The sequence below is a fragment of the Erpetoichthys calabaricus genome, chromosome 5 (genome assembly GCF_900747795.2).
Source record: "Erpetoichthys calabaricus chromosome 5, fErpCal1.3, whole genome shotgun sequence".
In the NCBI taxonomy this organism is placed as follows: domain Eukaryota; kingdom Metazoa; phylum Chordata; class Cladistia; order Polypteriformes; family Polypteridae; genus Erpetoichthys; species Erpetoichthys calabaricus.
The window spans coordinates 248,648,479-248,668,940 of record NC_041398.2 but is presented as its reverse complement, the minus strand read 5'-3'; the positions used below and the strand labels follow the sequence as shown (position 1 = coordinate 248,668,940).

The following is a 20,462-nucleotide window of genomic DNA, read 5'->3' as shown; positions in this document are numbered from 1 at the left end:
TTCAGTTTCTGCTGAACCCCATCCCACAGTGCATTGCAGGTACAGCACAATTCTTTTATATAACATCTTTCCTACTGAACCCAATCCCAAGATGCATTGCACCTTTCAGTTTCTGCTGAACCACATCCCACAGTGCATTGCACCTTTCAGTTCTTTTATATAGCATCTTTCCTATTGAACCCAATCCCAAGATGCATTGCGCCTTTCAGTTTCTGGTGAACCCCATCCCACAATGCATTGCAGGTACAGCGCAATTCTTTTATGTAGCATCTTTCGTATTGAACCAAATCCCAAGATGCATTGCAGGTATAGCACAACTGTTTCTGGATTTCTCCCACACCAATCAGTCACACCATTAAAACCAGTGCCAGGTGAAGGCAATACCATTAGCTATCTCATTACAATGGGACCTGTCATTGGGTGGGATGTCAAAGGCAGAAAGTGAACAGTCAGTTCTTGGAAGTGATGTGTTGGAAGGGGGAGAAATGGGTGAGGGTGACGATCTAAGCGGCTTCAACAAGGGCCAGATTGTGATGAAGAGACCACTGGGTCAGAGCATCTCCAAAACCCTAACCTTAAAACGTCTTATGGGGTGTTCCTAGGATGCAGGTGCCCAAGGCAGAACAACTGGTGAAACAACTACAGGGTCATGGATGCCCAAGGCACATGGATGCCTGTCTGGTCCGGTCCCACAGAAGAGCCACGGCAGCACAAATTGCTGAAAAAGTTCATGTAGGGGCTTTGATGAATGAAAGCAACAATTTAAAATTCAAGCTGCATTCCATGTCACGCTTAAGGGAATATTTCAGACAAAATTAAATAAATACTTTTGCAACAAAACAGATATTCTGTGACTTTTTGTAAAAAGGCCAGTCCAGATGAATGTAAAACTATTACGTTTGTCAATGGGGTAATGGGACTGTATGAACAAAGCCCCCATAGGTATGATTTCAGAATTGATGATTGCCTTACATGAGGTTTTTCCTCAGGCAATGATCTATTTGACCCAGATTCCACCTTATCATACTAATAAAAATATAAAAAAATAGGCAAAATATAACAATATTTCATCAATTTGTGGCAACTCTACCAAATGCAATTTGTAATCCACCTTTTCAAGTAGAGAGACAAATAGATCAGAAAGAACACCTTACTTGTGAGTGTGCCAATGCATTATTGAGGTACTGGATGAATGTTATATGTGGACCAGCTTAAGAAAATATTTTTCATATATGTCCTACCCCTTTCCTAAAACCCTAATCTTAAAGTCACTATATTTATGTCCTAATCTTAATTTTAACCCTAGCATTCGAGATGGGCCCTAATGTTAAGACTCTCCTTTGGGAGGTTTTGATGTTGGGGGTCCCTTATGTTAATATCCTTTTTAGGTCCCTGATTTTAATATTAGTCTTGGATGTTAAAGATTAATCCTTTAATCCCCTATTTTAAATTGTTATTTAAAATTTAAAGAAATTTTTTTTTCATAATATATGAGGTTTTTATACGATTTATCCATTCAATTATAGTTCAAAATTAAGCTTTTATATCAATAAATTTTAAAGTATAAATTAATTATTTTTATGCACTTTTTAAAAATTTTCAATAGGGGGCGCCATTTTTGAACCCCAATGAAATTTTTAATAATTTTTAAAGTATTATTTATACTATATTTAAATATGATTTAAGATAGATAGATAGATAGATAGATAGATAGATAGATAGATAGATAGATAGATAGATAGATAGATAGATAGATAGATAGATGTGTTAGGCACTATATAATAGATAGATAGATAGATAGATAGATAGATAGATAGATAGATAGATAGATAGATAGATAGATAGATAGATAGATAGATAGATAGATGTGTAAGGCACTATTTAATAGATAGATAGATAGATAGATAGATAGATAGATAGATAGATAGATAGATAGATAGATAGATAGATAGATAGATAGATAGATAGATAGATAGATAGATAGATAGTTTATCAATCCCAAGGGGAAATTCACAAAATTAGGGTTAACCCTAACCCTAACCCTAACCTTAATAGAGCAATTTTAAACCTTGTAATGGATTTTCCTACAATTTTAACCTTATTTATTAATAATATTTATGATTATATTGTGTAAATTAAAATGGTTGTTTAAAGACGAACAAATTTGAGAAATAAGGGCAAAAACTTTAGATTAGTCCAAAATTTCATTCTCCAGTTTTCGTGCAGATCTCAATGTTTAAAGAGTCCCCTTATACCGAAAATGTCGATATCTCGATGACAGGTGTGCGTCTGTCTGTGTGTCACAGTTTCTTGAGGATGGTCTACAGCTAAAACGGCAGGATGGAAAAATACCAAACTTGACACTTAAGCCTGTAATGAGTTGACGATGTGCTGATTAGTTTTTGAGCCAAATCGTGCAAGAGGAGGAGGTACTCGAGAAGAGCCCTCAAATACCGTAATTCTGTTATTAACGATGAATTCTTCTCGTCAATTGCTATCGTAATGACCAATTTTATGATCAGAAAGATCAGCATCAGAGCGGTAAATAATTACAGAAATGTTATCGAAAAGTTTGGGTAACTTGGTTCCCAGGGCACAAAGCCTACTGACACTCACGTCCAAATTATTTTATGCTGACATTTCATGCTTTTATTTTATTTATTGTCACATTTTTTATTTATTTGTTTATTTATGTATTTATTCGTTTAATTCTGGCTGAAATATTCCTCCATCTGTTATAAGTTGTTACGTATGCTCATCGAAGAAATTCCTCACAGGCTCGATCTGGGTATGTGATAACCCACCGGGGCAAGAGGGGGCGCTGTCACTATACCATTCTCTTCTCCTACTATGAGATGCAGCCCAGCTGAGGGCCCTTAGCCCTGCCCCTTCCTGTGTTCGTGCTGTAAAGAAGCTGGCAGCACGGATGGAGGTGTCATTCCTCATGAGAGTGAACCGCCGGATGCAGCTCCCAAGAACGACCTGCTATTTTCATAAAGGGGCTGACAGCAATTTCTGTTCTATTTCCCAAGATGCTGTTGTTCTTTTTCGCCGGCTGGCGTCAGTTTCTTTCAGTCAAAGTACATGGGACGACCCACTTGGTGTCCCAGATTTTAAGAGCTGCCTTGTGTGTCATTCCACACCCGGCCATAAAGTGTGCTACAATCATTTCTGCCTTTCTACTACCAACAGTGTAGTACACTTCAACACCTTGGCCACTAGAGGGCACAGTTCATGCTCTCACATAAGCTGATTATCACATTTTAGTTTATATAGCGTCTTTTCCTATCGAAAGACATACTACAGTGTTTTTTATTGGGGTATAGGGCCATATCTGTCACCTTTGTGTAATAATTGTTGGGCACCATTCTTTCTGGCTGGGCCTTCTGGGCGAGCTCAGAGTCGCATGTGGAGTCAACAGTGAGAAAAATGAAACGATTTTAGCTCAAGGCTGACAACACAACAAAACGTGAAAAGTGTGAGGGGGTCTGAATGCTTTCTGAATGCACTGTAAGCCTAACAGCAGGCACCGTCTTCACCTCCTCCAGGTGGCCCCACTCTTTTGGGTTGAACCTTTTGGTCTTTTGACAATGTGACCACCGGGGAGCGTAGCAACAGCCACATCCCCGAAACCCAACTAGACAGCACAGTCCTGAGTTCAAATGCAAGATGTTTTACTGTACACCGTACCTCCACAGACAGCCAAATCCTCTTCCAAAGTAATATCACACAATCACAGGCTTTCATTCCTCCTTCCACACCTCTCAGGTAGTCCCGTCCACCTCCTCCCGACTCTAACTACCAATGTAGGAGAAGTGGCTTCTTTTATGACGGAACTGGGGTGTACTTGTGATGCCACAGTATTGCACATTGGAAGAACATCCGGGCCAGGCAACTCCCCCTGGTGGCACCCATGGGACTACAATTCCCAGCATGCCATATGGGTATTCGTATGGGTGATTTCCACCATGAGTATGTGGGAATGCATAACCCCGATGAGCAGACACCTTCTGTTCCTTTCAACAAAACCTCCCCGACCCAGGAAGGGACGCCAGTCCATCCGTGTCCTTCTTTGATGGCCTCCCTCCTTGGCAGGGAATCATCCTCCATCTGAGTCAGGATGCCAGCCCATCCCAAACAACAACCCCAAGAGGTGTCACATCAAGTCAGGTTAACTGGAGTGTCTAATGTCACACGCATACGCATGGGAGGCCGCTAAAGGGACTAAATGAGAGTAATTCCATGCCAGACCAGGGGATGGCGGAGTGCGCTGACCTTTTTTCTTGCTTTCCTGCAGACCGTTCCTCACCCTGATGACATCACTTCCATTTCTGGGCCTTCTGGTGATGTCACTTCCAGTCCCGAACCCATGAAGAATGACCCTTCCAGTTCTGGTCCTTATTATGATGTAATTTCTGGGTCTGAGCCTATGGTGGAAGATCCTTCCAGATCTGCCCCCCCGTTGACATCATATCCTGTTTTGTCTTTTAAAACCGCCATTTCACAAACAGTCGATCAGCTCTGTTTTAGTCTCCGCTCTGAGCACATCGGTGCTAGCAATGTACCCTTTTGCAGCCAGGGAATATTATACAGCATACGGGTGGCTGCTCCAAATCTTTTTATGACTCTTGCGTCTGCTTTTTGTGACACTAAACGGGCCTGGTGGGACTTACTGGAGTAAGAGAATTCAGAAAAAAGATTGATTGAGTGACTGCACCACTCCGGCGCCCCCTTTTGACGGGCACAAGTATTGGCAGTGCACGTGGCACCACTCATGAACTCCTGTCTGTGTCGTTTTTTATTTTCTGCATGGCTTTGAGCCCTCCATCCCTAAGACCTCTTGCCAGCGCCACAGTTACAAAATCAGGAACGCCAGCAGCTGTACAACGTGAGAAATCGCAGCGCCGCTGGCACACACACACACACACACACAGCACAGAGCCTCAAAGACCTTTCATTTCGACTTCCCTTTCACATTTAAATGGCCATCTCATTTTCACCCTGTCATCTTCTATCCAGGCGTAAAAAAAAAAATTATGAAACATCTCCGACGCCAGCTGACATTCAACCTAATCAATCAAAGCCTGAAAAGCTGCCGGCTGGCACTGACATCTCGGCTACGAGGAGGAGAGGATGTAATCATTTGGACGGGCGTGCCTGGCTCAGAGGACGAGGCATAGAGTAGCATCCTGTCAGCCATGACGGCCCCCTCTAGCTGCAGGACCACCTGTGCAGGCGAACCCACTCAGCCAGGCGCCCCTCTGCTCAGTTCATTGATTAGTTCCAACTAAATCTGATTTTCATCTGCAGGAGAAACACATTGGAGGTTTGTAATGTCATCGGCGGCCCTGGAAGTGAAGATGGCACTCAGTGGATCATTGTGACCCAGGATGAAGAATGCGATTTCAAACCACGAACAAACATGTCACGTCGATACAAAGTGTGCCAATCTGACGCCTGTCAGGCTGAATCAACCCGCCCGAGAAGATAACACAACATTTGATAATTTACAGTTTGAGAGCCTGAGTCCTCTTGTGGTAGACCACCAGGACCCACTGCAGTTTGTCTACAGAAGCCATTATCTGTCTGCTCCACCAGGCTTATTCTCACCCGGACAATGCTGGCCGCACTATGAGGGTGATGTTGTTTGATTTCTCCGGTGCCTTCAATACCATCCAATACCATCCCTGTTGTGGCATACAGCTGGGGCCTTTGCCAGGACCTTGGGTAGTGTATCCAGAGCATTACCTCCCCCAGAGCACTAGGTAGTAGCCCCACCTGGGTTGCAGTGGTGCCTCGGACTCCCGCAGGGCTCCATGGGAGTTGGAGTTTGGTGCAGCTCTGTTGGGTTCCATGGGCGCTGCCAGGGGGTGCTCCAGCTACTCCTGAGCCCTTTTTACAGTACTACCGGAAGAAGGTCAACGAGCACCTGGAGCACTTCCGAGTGCCTTATAAAAGGAGCCAGTAGCCGCTACTCCGGGTGCCAGAGTCGGGTGGGAGAAGATGAAGCTTGTCCGGAGGAGTGAAGGCGAAGAGAGAGAAGAAAAAGAGAGAAGGAAGAGCATTTAGTGCTGGACTGTGACTGTGCTGTACACGTGGGAAACAGGAGAAAGCATTTCCCACAAGGAAAAAAGAAAAAAATTAAATCGCGTTTGTTACAGTTGTGTCCTGCGTCTGTCTGTGTCAGGTTTGGGCGGCAGGAGCGCCCCCAGCAGGCCACACTGTTAAGGGGTAAACTCAGAGGTGTGCAGATGGATGAGCCTCTGGGGGTCCTGGATGATGGGCGATCTGTAGGGCAAACCACAGTTTGTGAGACTCAAGGACTGGAGCACCACGAGGAACAGGCCTGTCCTCATTCCTGTTCAATCTGTACACCTCAAACTAGAAATATAAGAGCAGGTCAGGTCACTTGTAGAAATTCTCAGATGATTTGGCACTTATGGGGGATGTATTGATAAAGGGGGATGAGACAGAGGAGGAGAGTCAGGGGGAGAACTTTGAGAACTGTCTGCAACTTAACATCAGAAAAACCAAAGAACTGCTTATTGACTTTGGACGCACCCAAGAGTCTCTGTGTCTGGTCACTATTCAGGGAGTGGATGAAGAGGTGGCCCACTCCTGCAAGTACTTGGGGGTCCACATTGTTCTCTGAACAAAGAGTAACCACTACAGAGGAACTTCCTTAGTAGACTGTGCTCCTTCATTGTGGGAGGTGCCATCCTTCACATCTTCTACAACTCTGTGATGGCCAGTGTGGTGGGCTGGGCTGGTGACATCACTTCAAGAGAAGCCCACCCAATCAAGAAGTTAATTAAAAGGGTGGGCTCAGTTATGAGATGCATCCTGGACCCCCTGGAGGCAGAAGACAAGGAGAAAATGAAGACCAAACTGAGCGCCATCATGAACAATGCTGCACCTCCTCTTCATGACACAGTAACTCTGAGGACTTTCAGCCAACGAATCAAAAGCAGAAGTGTGTCAAGAAAACACCACAAGGGGCTCCTTTATACCAATGGCAATAATTCTGTATAGCGCCTCACAGGACTGGGACTGTCAAGTCAGAAGTTTTTCATTTTCTTCCCTTTTAGACAGCAGCCATGCCATCTACACTGCAGCTAAGCATGTGCAGGCCCATTGATTAATTGGATGGGAGACCCATCTAGGAAAAGTTTGGGTTGCAGCTGGAAGAGGTGTTGGCGAGGCCAGCAGGGGGCGCTTACCCTGTGGCCTGAATGCGGATCCCAAAGCCCCAGTGCAGTGACGGGGACACAGTGCTGTACAAATGGCGCCGTCCTTCTGGTGAGACATAAAAACTCAGGTCCTGACTCTCTGTGGTCATAAAAGATCCCTGGGCCTCCTTCGTAAAGAGTAGGGTGTACCCCAATGTCCTGGCTAAATTACCCACTATGGCCTGGTCATTCTGGCCCTGTAATCATCCCCAGTTTTTAAATGGCTAATTATCTCACCATTTCACCACCTAACAGCTCATGTTATTAATAAAGTATCTATCTTATTAATCATGTCATTAATAAAGTACAGGTGCTGGTCATAAAATTAGAATATCATGACAAAGTTGATTTATTTCAGTAATTCCATTCAAAAAGTGAAACTTGTATATGAGATTCATTCATTACACACAGACTGATGTATTTCAAATGTTTATTTCTTTTAATGTTGATGATTATAACTGACAACTAATGAAAGTCCCAAATTCAGTATCTCGGAAAATTAGAATATCAATTAAGACCAATGCAAAAAAAGGATTTTTAGAAATGTTGGCCAACTGAAAGGTATGAACATGAAAAGTATGAGCATGTACAGCACTCAATATTTAGTTGGGGCTCCTTTGGCCTGGATTACTGCAGCAATGCGGCGTGGCATGGAGGCGATCAGTCTGTGGCACTGCTCAGGTGTTATGAGAGCCCATGTTGCTCTGATAGTGGCCTTCAGCTCTTCTGAATTGTTGGGTCTGGCGTATTGCATCTTCCTCTTCACAATACCCCATAGATTTTCTATGGGGTTAAGGTCAGGCGAGCTTGCTGGCCAATCAAGAACAGAGATACCATGGTCCTTAAACCAGGTACTGGTAGCTTTGGCACTGTGTGCAGGTGCCAGGTCCTGTTGGAAAATGAAATCTGCATCTCCATAAAGTTCGTCAGCAGCAGGAAGCATGAAGTGCTCTAAAACTTCCTGGTAGATGGCTGCGTTGACCTTGGACCTCAGAAAACACAATGGACCAACACCAGCAGATGACATGGCACCCCAAACCATCACTGACTGTGGAAACTTTACACTGGACCTCACGCAACGTGGATTCTGTGCCTCTCCTCTCTTCCTCCAGACTCTGGGACCTTGATTTCCAAAGGAAATGCAAAATTTACTTTCATCAGAGAACATAACTTTGGACCACTCAGCAGCAGTCCAAAGGCGAGATGCTTCTGACGCTGTCTCTTGTTCAAGAGTGGCTTGACACAAGGAATGCGACAGCTGACACCCATGTCTTGCATACGTCTGTGTGTGGTGGTTCTTGAAGCACTGACTCCAGCTGCAGTCCACTCTTTGTGAATCTCCCCCACATTTTTGTTTCACAATCCTCTCCAGGGTGTGGTTATCCCTATTGCTTGTCCACTTTTTTCTACCACATCTTGTCCTTCCCTTCGCCTCTCTATTAATGTGCTTGGACACAGAGCTCTGTGAACAGCCAGCCTCTTTAGCAATGACCTTTTGTGTCTCGCCCTCCTTGTGCAAGGTGTCAATGGTCGTCTTTTGGACAACTGTCACGTCAGCAGTCTTCCCCATGATTGTGTAGCCTACAGAACTCGACTGAGAGACCATTTAAAGGCTTTTGAGTTAATTAGCTGATTAGAGTGTGGCACCAGGTGTCTTCAATATTGAACCTTTTCACAATATTCTAATTTTCCAAGATACTGAAATTGGGACTTTCATTAGTTGTCAGTTATAATCATCAACAATAAAAGAAATAAACATTTGAAATACATCAGTCTGTGTGTAATGAATGAATCTAATATACAAGTGTCACTTTTTGAATGGAATTACTGAAATAAATCAACTTTGTCATGATAGTCTAATTTTATGACCAGCACCTGTATCTACTGCTTCACAGCCTTAAATGAAAACACACAAACTAATATTTCTTCCCAGCTTTACTTACTCAATGCAATCTCTAACATCCAAGTGAAAGATATCACAATTACCGTTCAGAAGAATTAAAAAAAATAAAAAAACAAGAAATACTGAGATGAAGATGAGATGAAGAAAGGATCACACCCCCCCACCCCCCCCCCCCCCCCAAACTCAATCAGGTGTCAGTGCCCACCATTCCCATTGCGGTTACTGGCTTCCTTCCACCTGTGCTCAGTTGTAATGAGTGGGATTAGTGAAGCTGTTCCTGGTCCATTCATTCCCTTGCTTGGTAGTGCAACTGACAGAGTTGTGGACAGACATAATGCAGGAGATCTCAAAGAATTTATCAATCCCAAGAAGTCCAGTAAAGTCCATCATAAAGAAGTGTTTGGTATGACTAGGACCCTCCATAGATCCTCCAAACTGGATGGAAGAGCAAGGAGGAAACTGACAAGAGAGGCTACCAAGAATGCCAATGGCCACTTTGAAGGAGTTACAGGATTTGATGGCACAGACTGGTCATTAATGGTGTGCATGTGACAACAATTTCACAAGCGCTCCCACACTGAGGCTCGTTTGAGCTTTGCCAGAATGGACCTTGAAGATTCTGATGCCAAGTGGAAAAAGGTCTTCTGGTCAGAGGAGACCAAAATCAAACTATTTGGCCTTGACACCAAATGGTCCACCAATGCAGCTCACCATCCACAACACACCATACCTACAGTAAAGCATCCTGTTGTGGGGAGCCTGGGGCTCTCGTTAGGGTAGAAAGAGAAATGGATGGGGCAAAATACCATCAAATTCTTGAGGAAAACCTGCTACCCCCTGCCAGAAAGTTGAAGATGGGTGGAATGTTAACCGTTCAACACGACAACGACCCGAAGCACACAGCAAAATTGACCACCCAGAGGCTGAAGGAGAAAAAAGTGAATGTCCTGGTGTGGCCAGTCAGAGCCCCGAGCTAAATCACAGTGAAAATCTGTGGAAAGATCTGAAGATAACAGACCATCCAATGTGACTGAACTTGAACAGTTAAACTGTAAAGAAGAGTGGGGGGCAAATACTGAGTGGGCTCAATCTAGGTGTGCAAAGCTGATAGAGAAGAATCAACAGACTCAAGGCTGTCATTTAAGCAAAAGGTGGGTCAACAAAATGACACTGACATTGGGGGGGTGATCCTTTATTAATCTCAGTAGGTCTTGTTTTTGATTTTTTATAATTCTTCTAAACTGTAACTGTGATATCTTTCACTTGGATGTTAGAGGTGGCATTGAGTAAGTAAAGTTGGGAAGACATATTAGTTTGTGCAAGTTTTTATTTAAGGATGTAAAGCAAAAAATATGGGAATATTTTTTTTGGGTGGGGGGGGGTTCTTTTCTATAGCCACTGTAAATGTAAATAATTATTAAGGGCTTTGTGATTGTTGCTGGGCCTGTACAGAAAATGATTATGATGAAACAATACCACCCTCTAGTGGATGTTCTATGCATGTCATGCTAAAAAGAAAAAGGGGGGAAAAAATCCCTTCACTTGAAGACTAGGAACGCTTTGAGCACAGGGATGAAGGACTGGCATTCCAGTGTTTACCTGCCAGGTGGTGCCAGGACTGATGTTGGCTGCTTTTGCTGTCTTGCTTGGCATGCAGAAGAGAGCTGACACATTTAAGGTAATAATAACAATAATACATTTTATTTATTCATAGGCGACTTTCTAAACACTCAAGGACACCGAACAATAGTTAAAACCCACATTATAAACAAAACTAAAATACAAAAATTAAAATCTGACAGAGCAATTGTAGTCAAAGAGAAAAAGCAGTCTGAAACAAATGAGTTTTAAGTTTAGCTTTGAAAAGTGAGAATGATTCAATATTTCTAAGCTCAGATGGTAGTGAGTTCCAAAGCTGTGGTAAGTGGTAAGACGGACGAAGGGGACAGTCAAGTGGATGGAGGAAGAGGATCTAAGGGTACGGGAGGGAATGGCAACATGGAGGAGGTCAGACAGATATGGAGGGGTGAGGTTGTGGAGAGCCTTAAATGTTAACAGAAGAATTTTGAATTGAATGCGGAACTGAACTGGAAGCCAATGAAGCTGATGTGGTGAATAGAGGGGGTTCTAATAATGATGTGGGCAGCTGAATTCTGGACTAGTTGAAGCTTATAAAGAAATTTGTGAGAAAGACCAAAGAAAAGGGAATTGCAATAATCGAGACGAGAAGTGACCAGGCTGTGAACAAGGATAGCAGTGGTGTGGGGAGTGACGGAGGGGCGAATACGATTAATGTTACGCAGACTGGGAGATGTTCTTGACGTGGAAATGAAAGGGTAAAGTACTGTCAACGATGACACCTGTGGGGAAGGGGAGACAGAGGAATTATCAATAACAAATGACAAATGATCAGTTTTGGATAATGTTGATTTTGCACCAATGAGGAGAACCTCAGTTTTGTCACTTTGTTATTTCATTTAAGAAAATTTGAAGAAAACCAGGATTTGATTTCTGCTATGCAATCAACAAGCGAGGAGGGTGGAAAGGAAGCAGTAGGTTTGCTAGTGAGATAGAGCTGTGGGTCATCAGTGTAACAGTGGAAGCTAATGTTATATTTAGAAAAGGGGAAGGAGGTCAATAATGAAAAGGAGGGGCCCCAGGACAGAGCCCACCAACAGCAGTGGGTTGGGATGTGAAAGTTTTAAGCTGAACGAACTGAGTGCGGCCTGAGAGGTGGGATCTGAACCAATCTAGTGGAGAGTGGGTAATGCCAATCGAAGATAATCTATTGAGAAGTGTTGTGGGGTACAAAATCTGTACATTTTGGTTTGTATTTCAATAATATTTTGTTCAAGACGAGACAACAGAGGAACTACATTCAGGACAAATCAAAACAGGTCTTCTTCCCAGTGATATCTCACTTTTAAAACAGCTGTTCCAACAAAGAAAGGAAGACATGCTGGTGGCTCAATTACTTTATAACTTGAGAAAGGATGGACATCTAATTATTTTACAGCCTGGGAAAGGAAGACATAGCGACACCTCAGAAAACACAAAACGTTTTATTGTTTGGGAAAACGGACAGTGAAATAATTCTTCATATTGACAGCCAGCCAATCAGAATATCTAACAGTCACATTCTTGCAAAACCTCCCGGTAGAATTTTAGAATAAATATGCCTTGTCTGAGAAGCGATATAGCTGAGTAAGGAAGTAAGGAAGGAGGGAGGAAGAAGAAAGGATGAAGACGTCAGAAGAGAACAGAGTGACGTCAACGGGAAGCCGTTTCCATCTGGTCGTCAGAAAAGCATCATGAGCAACTACAAGTGCTCGATCACAAGCCACCTGTGACATTCATCCTTGTCATCTGTAACTTTCTCGCAAGCTTTTTCTAAAGACTATACATATCCAGACTTTTCTATCAGTACCTAATTTCTATTATTCTTTGTTCCACTGGTATTGTTGTTATTCCTGTAATAAAGACCATGCTGCTTTTAACATTCTATGTTTTGTCTTAATGTCTAGAGTGATTGAAATAATAAGTTAGATTTCTTTGAGCACCTGGTGCAGCCGGAGGTTTGCCATACGCTCCATGCTGCGAGGTTTATTAAGGTTGAGGGTGAGAGCTCCACCCAATAGTAGGGAACAGGACGTAAAGTAAGGCATTCTGGGCTGATAAATGGCCGATAGTCAAGAGTGCTGAGTCTTTGTATGTTTAAATGTATTCTTGTAGACCAAAAGTAATATTTAGGTCTGAGATATCATTAAAACATCGTATGTTGCTTGTGCCGATACTAAGTAAGTCTCTTGAAGTGCTGAGAGTGTTACAGGCGGTGTTATTCCTAAGGCACTTGTGTGGTTTAAAGTGCTAAAGGTTAATCAGCATGTGTGTGTGTCATTCATAGGGCACTGTTGTGGTGAGGGTCTGTGTGTGTGTGTGTATAGCTATGTGTGTGTGTGTTAATCTTAAAGTGCAACAGTAGACCAACCCGATAACGAACTTGACAAGTACACTTACCCTTGAAGAAAAACAGGTAAAGGGTAAGTAGAGGGAAATACTACAATAATACAGAAGAGTAGTGTGACAAATATTGTCAAATGTCGCACTTTCAGATCAAGAAGGATGAGAATAGTGATTAAACCAGAATCAGCTGTCATAAGGAGGTCGTTAGTAAGTTTGATAAGTGCCGTCTCTGTATTATGGAGGGGGCGAAAACCAGACTGGTGCCAAAAGGTACCCACTACTGTCTTGAGAGAAGAATGCCAGGTGGATGTGAAGGGGCTAGAAGAAGGAGAAGCAGAAGGCCCAGAAGCTCAACTGAGGATGAGAACATCAGCACCTGTAGTTTGAAGAACACGCACCCTACAGTTCCTCAGTTGGCTGCTTTCTTAAACAGCAACTCAAGCCAAGACCGTGTACTTGCTTTATTTAACAGAATAACATGCCAAGTCACGTCAAGTGGCTTTATTGTCACACCATCTGTATACCATATTGCAGCATACAGTGGCACGAAATAACAGGACCACATTGCAGCATAAACACAGGACAAGTGCAAGATGGGTAAAGACCTCTGCTACTCTATAACAGGTAAATAATTACAAATAAATAACAGCTAAGTGAATATTGTAATGGATGGCATGCAGGGACTGGCATTCTGGCCAGGAATGAACAAGGAGCCCTACCCGGCCAGGAGGCCAGTACAATGGAAGGACAGGGGAAGATGATTTATTTGGGTTCTTTAATCCCCCACAACACTAGATGGCAGTGTTCCTGGGTTACAGTACCTTTACGGATACACACAGGGCATAATGGGAACTGTAGTTCCATGGAAGAGCCCTGTTGGGTTCTGTGCTTGCTGCCAAGGGTGTGCTGAAGGGATTAGTGGTCCTTTACTTTATGGGACTCTTCTTTATGGGACCCTGCTTTCAAGGGACAGTGTCGTGACACCGGACGTGCTCCCGGGTCCTGCATGATGGAAGCAGCTTTGCTTCAGTACAGGTGGAGTCGGGAGAGGAGCTGGACAACATTCACCTGGAGAAAGGAAGGAAGGAAAAGAGAAATGAAAGAATTGAGTCTGTGCTTGCGAGTTTGAATAGATAGATAGATAGATAGATAGATAGATAGATAGATAGATAGATAGATAGATAGATAGATAGATAGATAGATAGATAGATAGATAGATAGTGTGACAATTAGAGGCACTGTCGACCCTTGAACCCTCAGACCAGACGTCAGACACCAGATAAAAGTCCAATAATAATATTTATTATTATAAATAAGTGCACAAAGCACCCTCCTCTCCACAATACTCAATAAATCCAAGAACAATAACCAATAAACAATCCTCCACTCCCAGACACATTGCCACCCTTCCACCCAGCTCAGCTCAACGTCTGGGATTTCCCACAATCCTTTTATAGTCCTTGACCTGGAAGTGGTTCTGTCCCTCAGTCCATGTGACTTTCTATTACTTCCGGGTCAGGTAAAAACTTCTCCTTTTCTTCAGCCCGGAAGTATATCATTTCTTCCATTCCCGTGACTTGGAAATACTTCCGGGCTATACGGAAAGCATAAATCCCTGGGCCTCCCTGCAGCGACTCCTGGTGGCCCTCATGGTATCCAGCATGGCTGTGCATTAAAACTCCAAGGTCCATGAGGCCCTGCTGGAATTCGGGGCACCTCCATGTTGCAGGGAGGGCTCCATCTGGCGGCCTGGGGGTATTGGCCAGACTGTATGGCTGGCAATCCCTCACAATAGATAGATAGATAGATAGATAGATAGATAGATAGATAGATAGATAGATAGATAGATAGATAGATAGATAGATACTTTATTAATCCCAAGGGGAAATTCACATGACCTGTGAAGGAATTTTACACAATAAATCATTTGTTTGAACCTGGGACTTGTGTTTGTGAGATGGTGTTTGGCGTTTGGGGTTGCTGCAATGCCCCCTAGTGGTCACAACAGATAGTAATAACTTGAAATAGTAATAAATAATGAATAAATAATAACAGTAAGACTAACAATAAAAAACAACAGTACTGACAAGTGTAACAAATGTAGTGTGTATACAGTAAATAAGCTACTAGGGACAGACCTGAGGGCAGGGGGCAGCACAGAATTCAGAGTCAGGACCGCCAAGGGGTAGAAGCTGTTGTAGAACCTGACAGAAATACTTTGGATGCTACAGTAGCTTCTGACAAATGGAATGGGTAAATGAGACCGTGGGAGGGTAGGGAGTGGACCCTCACGTTGCTGTAGGCTTTGCAGATGCAACGCTTTTCAAAGATGTCTTCAGTGGGGGGCTAGAGAGGTCCCAGTGACCCTTTCTGCTGTGTGCACTATCGATTTTAGGACCTTGCAGTTAGAGATAGTGCGGTCCCCAAACCAGAGGGTGATGCATCAGATCAAAACACCCTCCATGTTGCCTCTGTAGAACTTGGCGAGAATGGCATGAGGTAGGCTTGCCTTCTTCTTCAGCCGCTGTAGGAAGTGGAGACGTTGCTGCACCTGCTTGGCTATGGAGGTGGTGTTAATTCACCAAGTTAGGTCACTTCCCCAGTGCCCTCCAAGGAATTGGGGTGCTCTTGACCTGTTCCACCTCAGAATCCTCGATGTGTAGTGGCGTGTGGATAGCATGGGCCGTCCTGAAGTCAACAATCACTTCTTTCATCTTCTCCACATTAAGAGACTGTAATGCATGCAGATCGGAGGATCTCCTCATGGGCTCGACTAGCGAGCTATCAGATGGCCGGCCACATCATGGGGTTCAAATTCATAAGCCAACGAACCCCATTCTTTAATTCTGTTCCATCCCAGTGCTCTCATTCTACAACACCAAATATTTTGAAAACTTTCTTTCTTTCTTTCTTTCTTTCTTTCTTTCTTTCTTTCTTTCTTTCTTTCTTTCTTTCTTTCTTTCTTTCTTTTCCGGAGGGCACCAGTGCAGATCAACACTCTTGAGACCTTCATTTTTTTTATTTTTAAATATTTTATTAAAACAGATGTTGTATCATGGCATCCAAAGCTGCCAGTGAATGGGTCATCTGTTGGTTTGGTTTGCACCCCATTATTGTTTGACTGCTGCTTCCGGTAAAAAAAAACTAATAAAGAAGGCTTCTGAATTTTAAAAAGCAAGTCAAACAAAATGAAGGCAAAAGACGTGTGCCCCGTTAGCAGGAAAAAACGGTTATCAAACAAGAAAGTGGCTGAGATGAAAACTTGCAGCTGCTGCTGCAGCAAAATCCTGAATGTGACACCACACTGCCTTTGGAAATCATTCAGACCCCCTACACCAGGGGTCTCCAACAAGTCGCTCGCAAGTTACCGGTAGATCGCCTCCCCTTTCCAAGTAGCTCGAGAAAGGGTTAATGAATCCTACATAAATTTGAAAACTTGATTAGTCAAATTAGGGGTGGGCGATCTTTCCAAAAAATAATTTTACGATCCTTTTAACACAAAATCACGATCCACAACCCGAATTGCAATCTCTTTTCAATGTGGCATACCCTTAAGAGAATATCCGGACTCAAACTCATCAAGACCTAAGTAACACTTTATTTTAATTATCAAACAAAGTTGAATTCAATTGTTCTCTCGTTCGCTAGCTAAGCAGAGTTAAGGCACACGCCCCGAACTGGCGAGCGAGTGAGGAAGGCCCCTCTCCTTGGCCTGCAGCCTCTCTCTCAGATTCGCTCAAATAAATCAGTACGGCAAGCGAACTCTGATACACAGCGAAATGACAGAAGTCGCAAAATCAACCGGAATGTCCAAGCAAATTATAGAAAAAAACATGATCTAAATCCGTTAAGTAGTTCTCTCGTGAAAAGCAGACAGACATACAGACAGACAGACATTGGATTTTCTATATTATATATTAGTAAACCTTCAGAATAATGTGCAGTTAAAGTGTCAACAGCATTGTCAGCATATCTGGAGCTTAGCAGAGCCAGAGAACGAGAAGAATCTTCACCAAGCAGCTCTGAAAATGTCTGCTGTGTTTGGGTCTCCATACCTCTGTGAGTCTGACGTGAATGTCATGAAATCAAAGTTCAGAACACGACTGACAGACGGACATTTAAATGACTCCATAAGAGTGAACAGTCAGTGGCTCCACTCCACCAGACACCTCAGTGCCAGTCATCTGACGAACTCAAAAACACATCACACATGCAACTGGACTTATGAATAAAGTGACACAGTGACATGTGACAAAATGACAAATGAAGAAGTCAGATCTGTGGATTTGGAATTGCATTGTTTTGTTTTGACAGCATTCATGTTTCAATTCAATAGTGTGAGATACAATAGAAAATGCATACACATGAACAAAATGCACTTGCAGGTGAACTAAATATTTTTTTGTGATGTTTTAATGCAAAATGTGAGTTGTGGACACCAACATTTTGTAAATGTTCAGGCAAAACAAGCTTATTCAGTTTGTTTGGGGTGAAATAAGCTATGAGAAAAAATGTTAGAAAACAGAATTAGCTCTCGGCCATTTTCATTTTGTAAAAGTAGCTCTCGGGGGGACAAAAGGTTAGAGACCCCCTGCCCTACACTTTTGTCACATTTTGTTCAGTTGCAGCCTTATGTTAAATTAATTTCAATTAGTAGAGCAGCCTCCCTCCTGACACATTGAGACCACTGTTGCCAATTCCACGGTTTTCTCGCCCATTTGGGCTATTTTTGATCGTCACTCAAGGGGAAAAAAATGGCCTTCTGTGGATTGCGTCTGCTCCTTTTTTTTTAAAATTATATGTATTTTTCAACACCCCAACTCCACATTTTTTCCATGTTTATAATTTATTTGGACCTCCTTCCCCTGTAATTAGCACCTGTATATACTCTTCACCATTGTAAAATCTCAGAGGGCCCCCCGTCCTGTTGTGTGATGGTATATACCCATTCTGTCAATCTGAAAAATCTGTGAGGGTACAACCCCCCCAAACAGGCTTTGATGGTATGTACCTAACCCTCTTGCTCTGACATTGCCCCTCTCTTTCTGCTGTGTCATTTTGTCTACCTCAGACCATCTTCTTCTATCGGCTGCTCCCGTTAGGGGTTGCCACAACGGATCATCTTCTTCCATATCTTTCTGTACTCTGCATCTTGTTCTGTTACACACTATCACCTGCATGTCCTCTAACACCACATCCATAAACCTTCTCTTATGCCTTCCTCTTTCCCTCTTGCCTGTCACCTCTATCCTTAGCATCCATCTCCCAGTATACTCAGCATCTCTCCTCTGCACATGTCCAAACCAGTGCAATGTCGCCTCTTTGACTTTGTCTCCCAACTGTCCCACCTGAGCTAACCCTCTAATGTCCACATTTCTAATCCTATCCATCCTCATCGCACCCTGTGCAAATATGAGCGAAGTTATATTCGTCTATATAATTTTCAATTGTTGCTACATGCACTTCATATTGGTAATGTATACTTGTTTTCAGTATCTGAAAATTGGCGTTCAAAAATCGCCCATCACAAATAATCACCCAACTAGCTTAATTTCTAGTACATCTACACGTTTGGTTGCCCCCATTTAAAACTGATTAAACGGTCGGGTATTGCCACTAAAATTATAATACATTTTAGTACTAGGGTGTTGTACCGTGTTAGCCATTATGAATGTAGACATGAGCCTATCTTGTTTGAAGAAGGGGCCTGAGTTGCCTCGAAAGCTTGCATATTGTAATCTTTTTAGTTAGCCAATTAAAGGTGTCATTTTGCTAATACATTTTAAAAATGCAAAGAAAACAATTCCGAGTACAATTCATAAAACATTCTATCTGAGTAGTAAGCAAAGGGCTATATAAATGTAAAGAATTATTATTTACCGCGTACCCACCCGACAAAAGACAAGCAACTGAAGAATAACAGACGCAACAGGCTCACTGAGTAGACGCGGTTATCGCGTCACTGCGTAGTGTATTCAGTGCGCAGGCTCCACATGACGTATTTCCGGTTAGTACCGCTGCTGTGGCGACGACGACGTTTGAGATTTGAGTGCCGCCGAAGGTTGTCAGATTGGCGAAAGAATGCAGGAATAGTCAAGACAGCTGACTGTGTGATTAATTTATTTTGGCAACTTTTCTTCGGATTCCACGGATTGTTGCTCATCTGCTTGGCCATTCATTACATACAGGTATGAGTTTTAAATCTAACGGTATCATTTCACAGACCTCGCGTTTCCTTTTAAACTTTTCATCTTTCTCTCACTTGTCATTTTTTTCTAGTAGAGACGTCCCGGGCCGTTAAAGCTCAGAAAAGCCGCTCTGCACGCGAGACTAATCCTGTCGAATTGCCGTGTTGTAGTTTCCCGAAGAATCGGAGGGAGCCAAAAGCCGATACGCTTAAACGTGTCTTTTGACTTCATAACTTCTTTACCCATTTTAAGGGATTTTATTTAGTCGCGTGGAACAGTTGTTACGCAAACGCCGATTTTATGTTTCTCTTTATTTCAGTCTCAAGGGCTCCAACTTTTCAATTCATTGACGTGGCTCTTTGAATGTTCAACTCCATGATGTAGTTCAGGGCTAATAGGGGGCAGATTAGGAAGATTATACCAATCAAGGGGCCTTTTATCCAAAAACCAAAAAAGATCGTAATTTAGCCTTTTGGTATTTTTAGAGACTTTTTGTAATTTCAAAGGAGTTTGAATTATTAGAAACAGGGGAAGGAGATTTGGGGTCCAGAAACTTAAATTTTGTAGTTAGACTGCCAGAGTTGATCAAGCTCTCACATTCATTTCAGGCACGAGTATCATGCAAACAATTCACCCAGTCTTTTAAATCTCACATCTGTGAACAGCCATTCACTGAGTGCTTATTACTGTTTAAACACACATACAGGCAGAGCGTATTATTAAAAGACTTGCGCAAATGGCTTGCTTATTTTCCATTTTCAAATGGCACTGTATATCTTCACATGCGTTTCTCTCTTTTACCTAAAGGAACACATCTTGTTTACATCTGCAGCATTTGTAACCTAATGAGGTACTAGGGTGTTGTACAGTGTTAGCCATTATGGATGTAGTGAGAAGTCAAGCAGAATGACCCCTTTTATTGACTAACTAAAACGATTACAATATGCATGCTTTCGAGGCAGTTTTACTTTTAACTAGAACAAGCGTGTATCAATGTGAGGATATTGTGTTTTTTTCTGTAACTTGTTAAAACTGACAGCACTAACAGGGTGGAACAAGTAAGAATAAATGCCTCATTTCATAGGTCTGATAAGTGCTACAAAAATAACCATTGAAAATGATTTTTCATTTTTAATTAGTTGGCAAGAACCAATCAAAGGGCCAGGAAAAAAATCATCT

General features: G+C 42.7%; 1 protein-coding gene across 2 annotated transcripts in view; it reads left to right on the top strand.

The window, feature by feature from the left end:
* elmod2 (ELMO/CED-12 domain containing 2) overlaps positions 1 to 20,462 on the top strand; it is a 110,541-nt gene that overhangs the window by 43,270 nt on the left and 46,809 nt on the right. Inside the window, exon 2 of one of the 2 annotated variants that reach the window (XM_051928177.1) lies at positions 19,139 to 19,283. Coding sequence is in view for 1 of the 2 variants with exons in the window: in XM_028802750.2 (XP_028658583.1) it covers positions 19,089 to 19,283 (195 nt within the window). In the remaining variant the exon portion in view is untranslated. Of the gene's footprint in view, positions 1 to 19,084; positions 19,284 to 20,462 lie in introns of those variants that run through there. The other variant, XM_028802750.2, reaches the window with a different exon arrangement.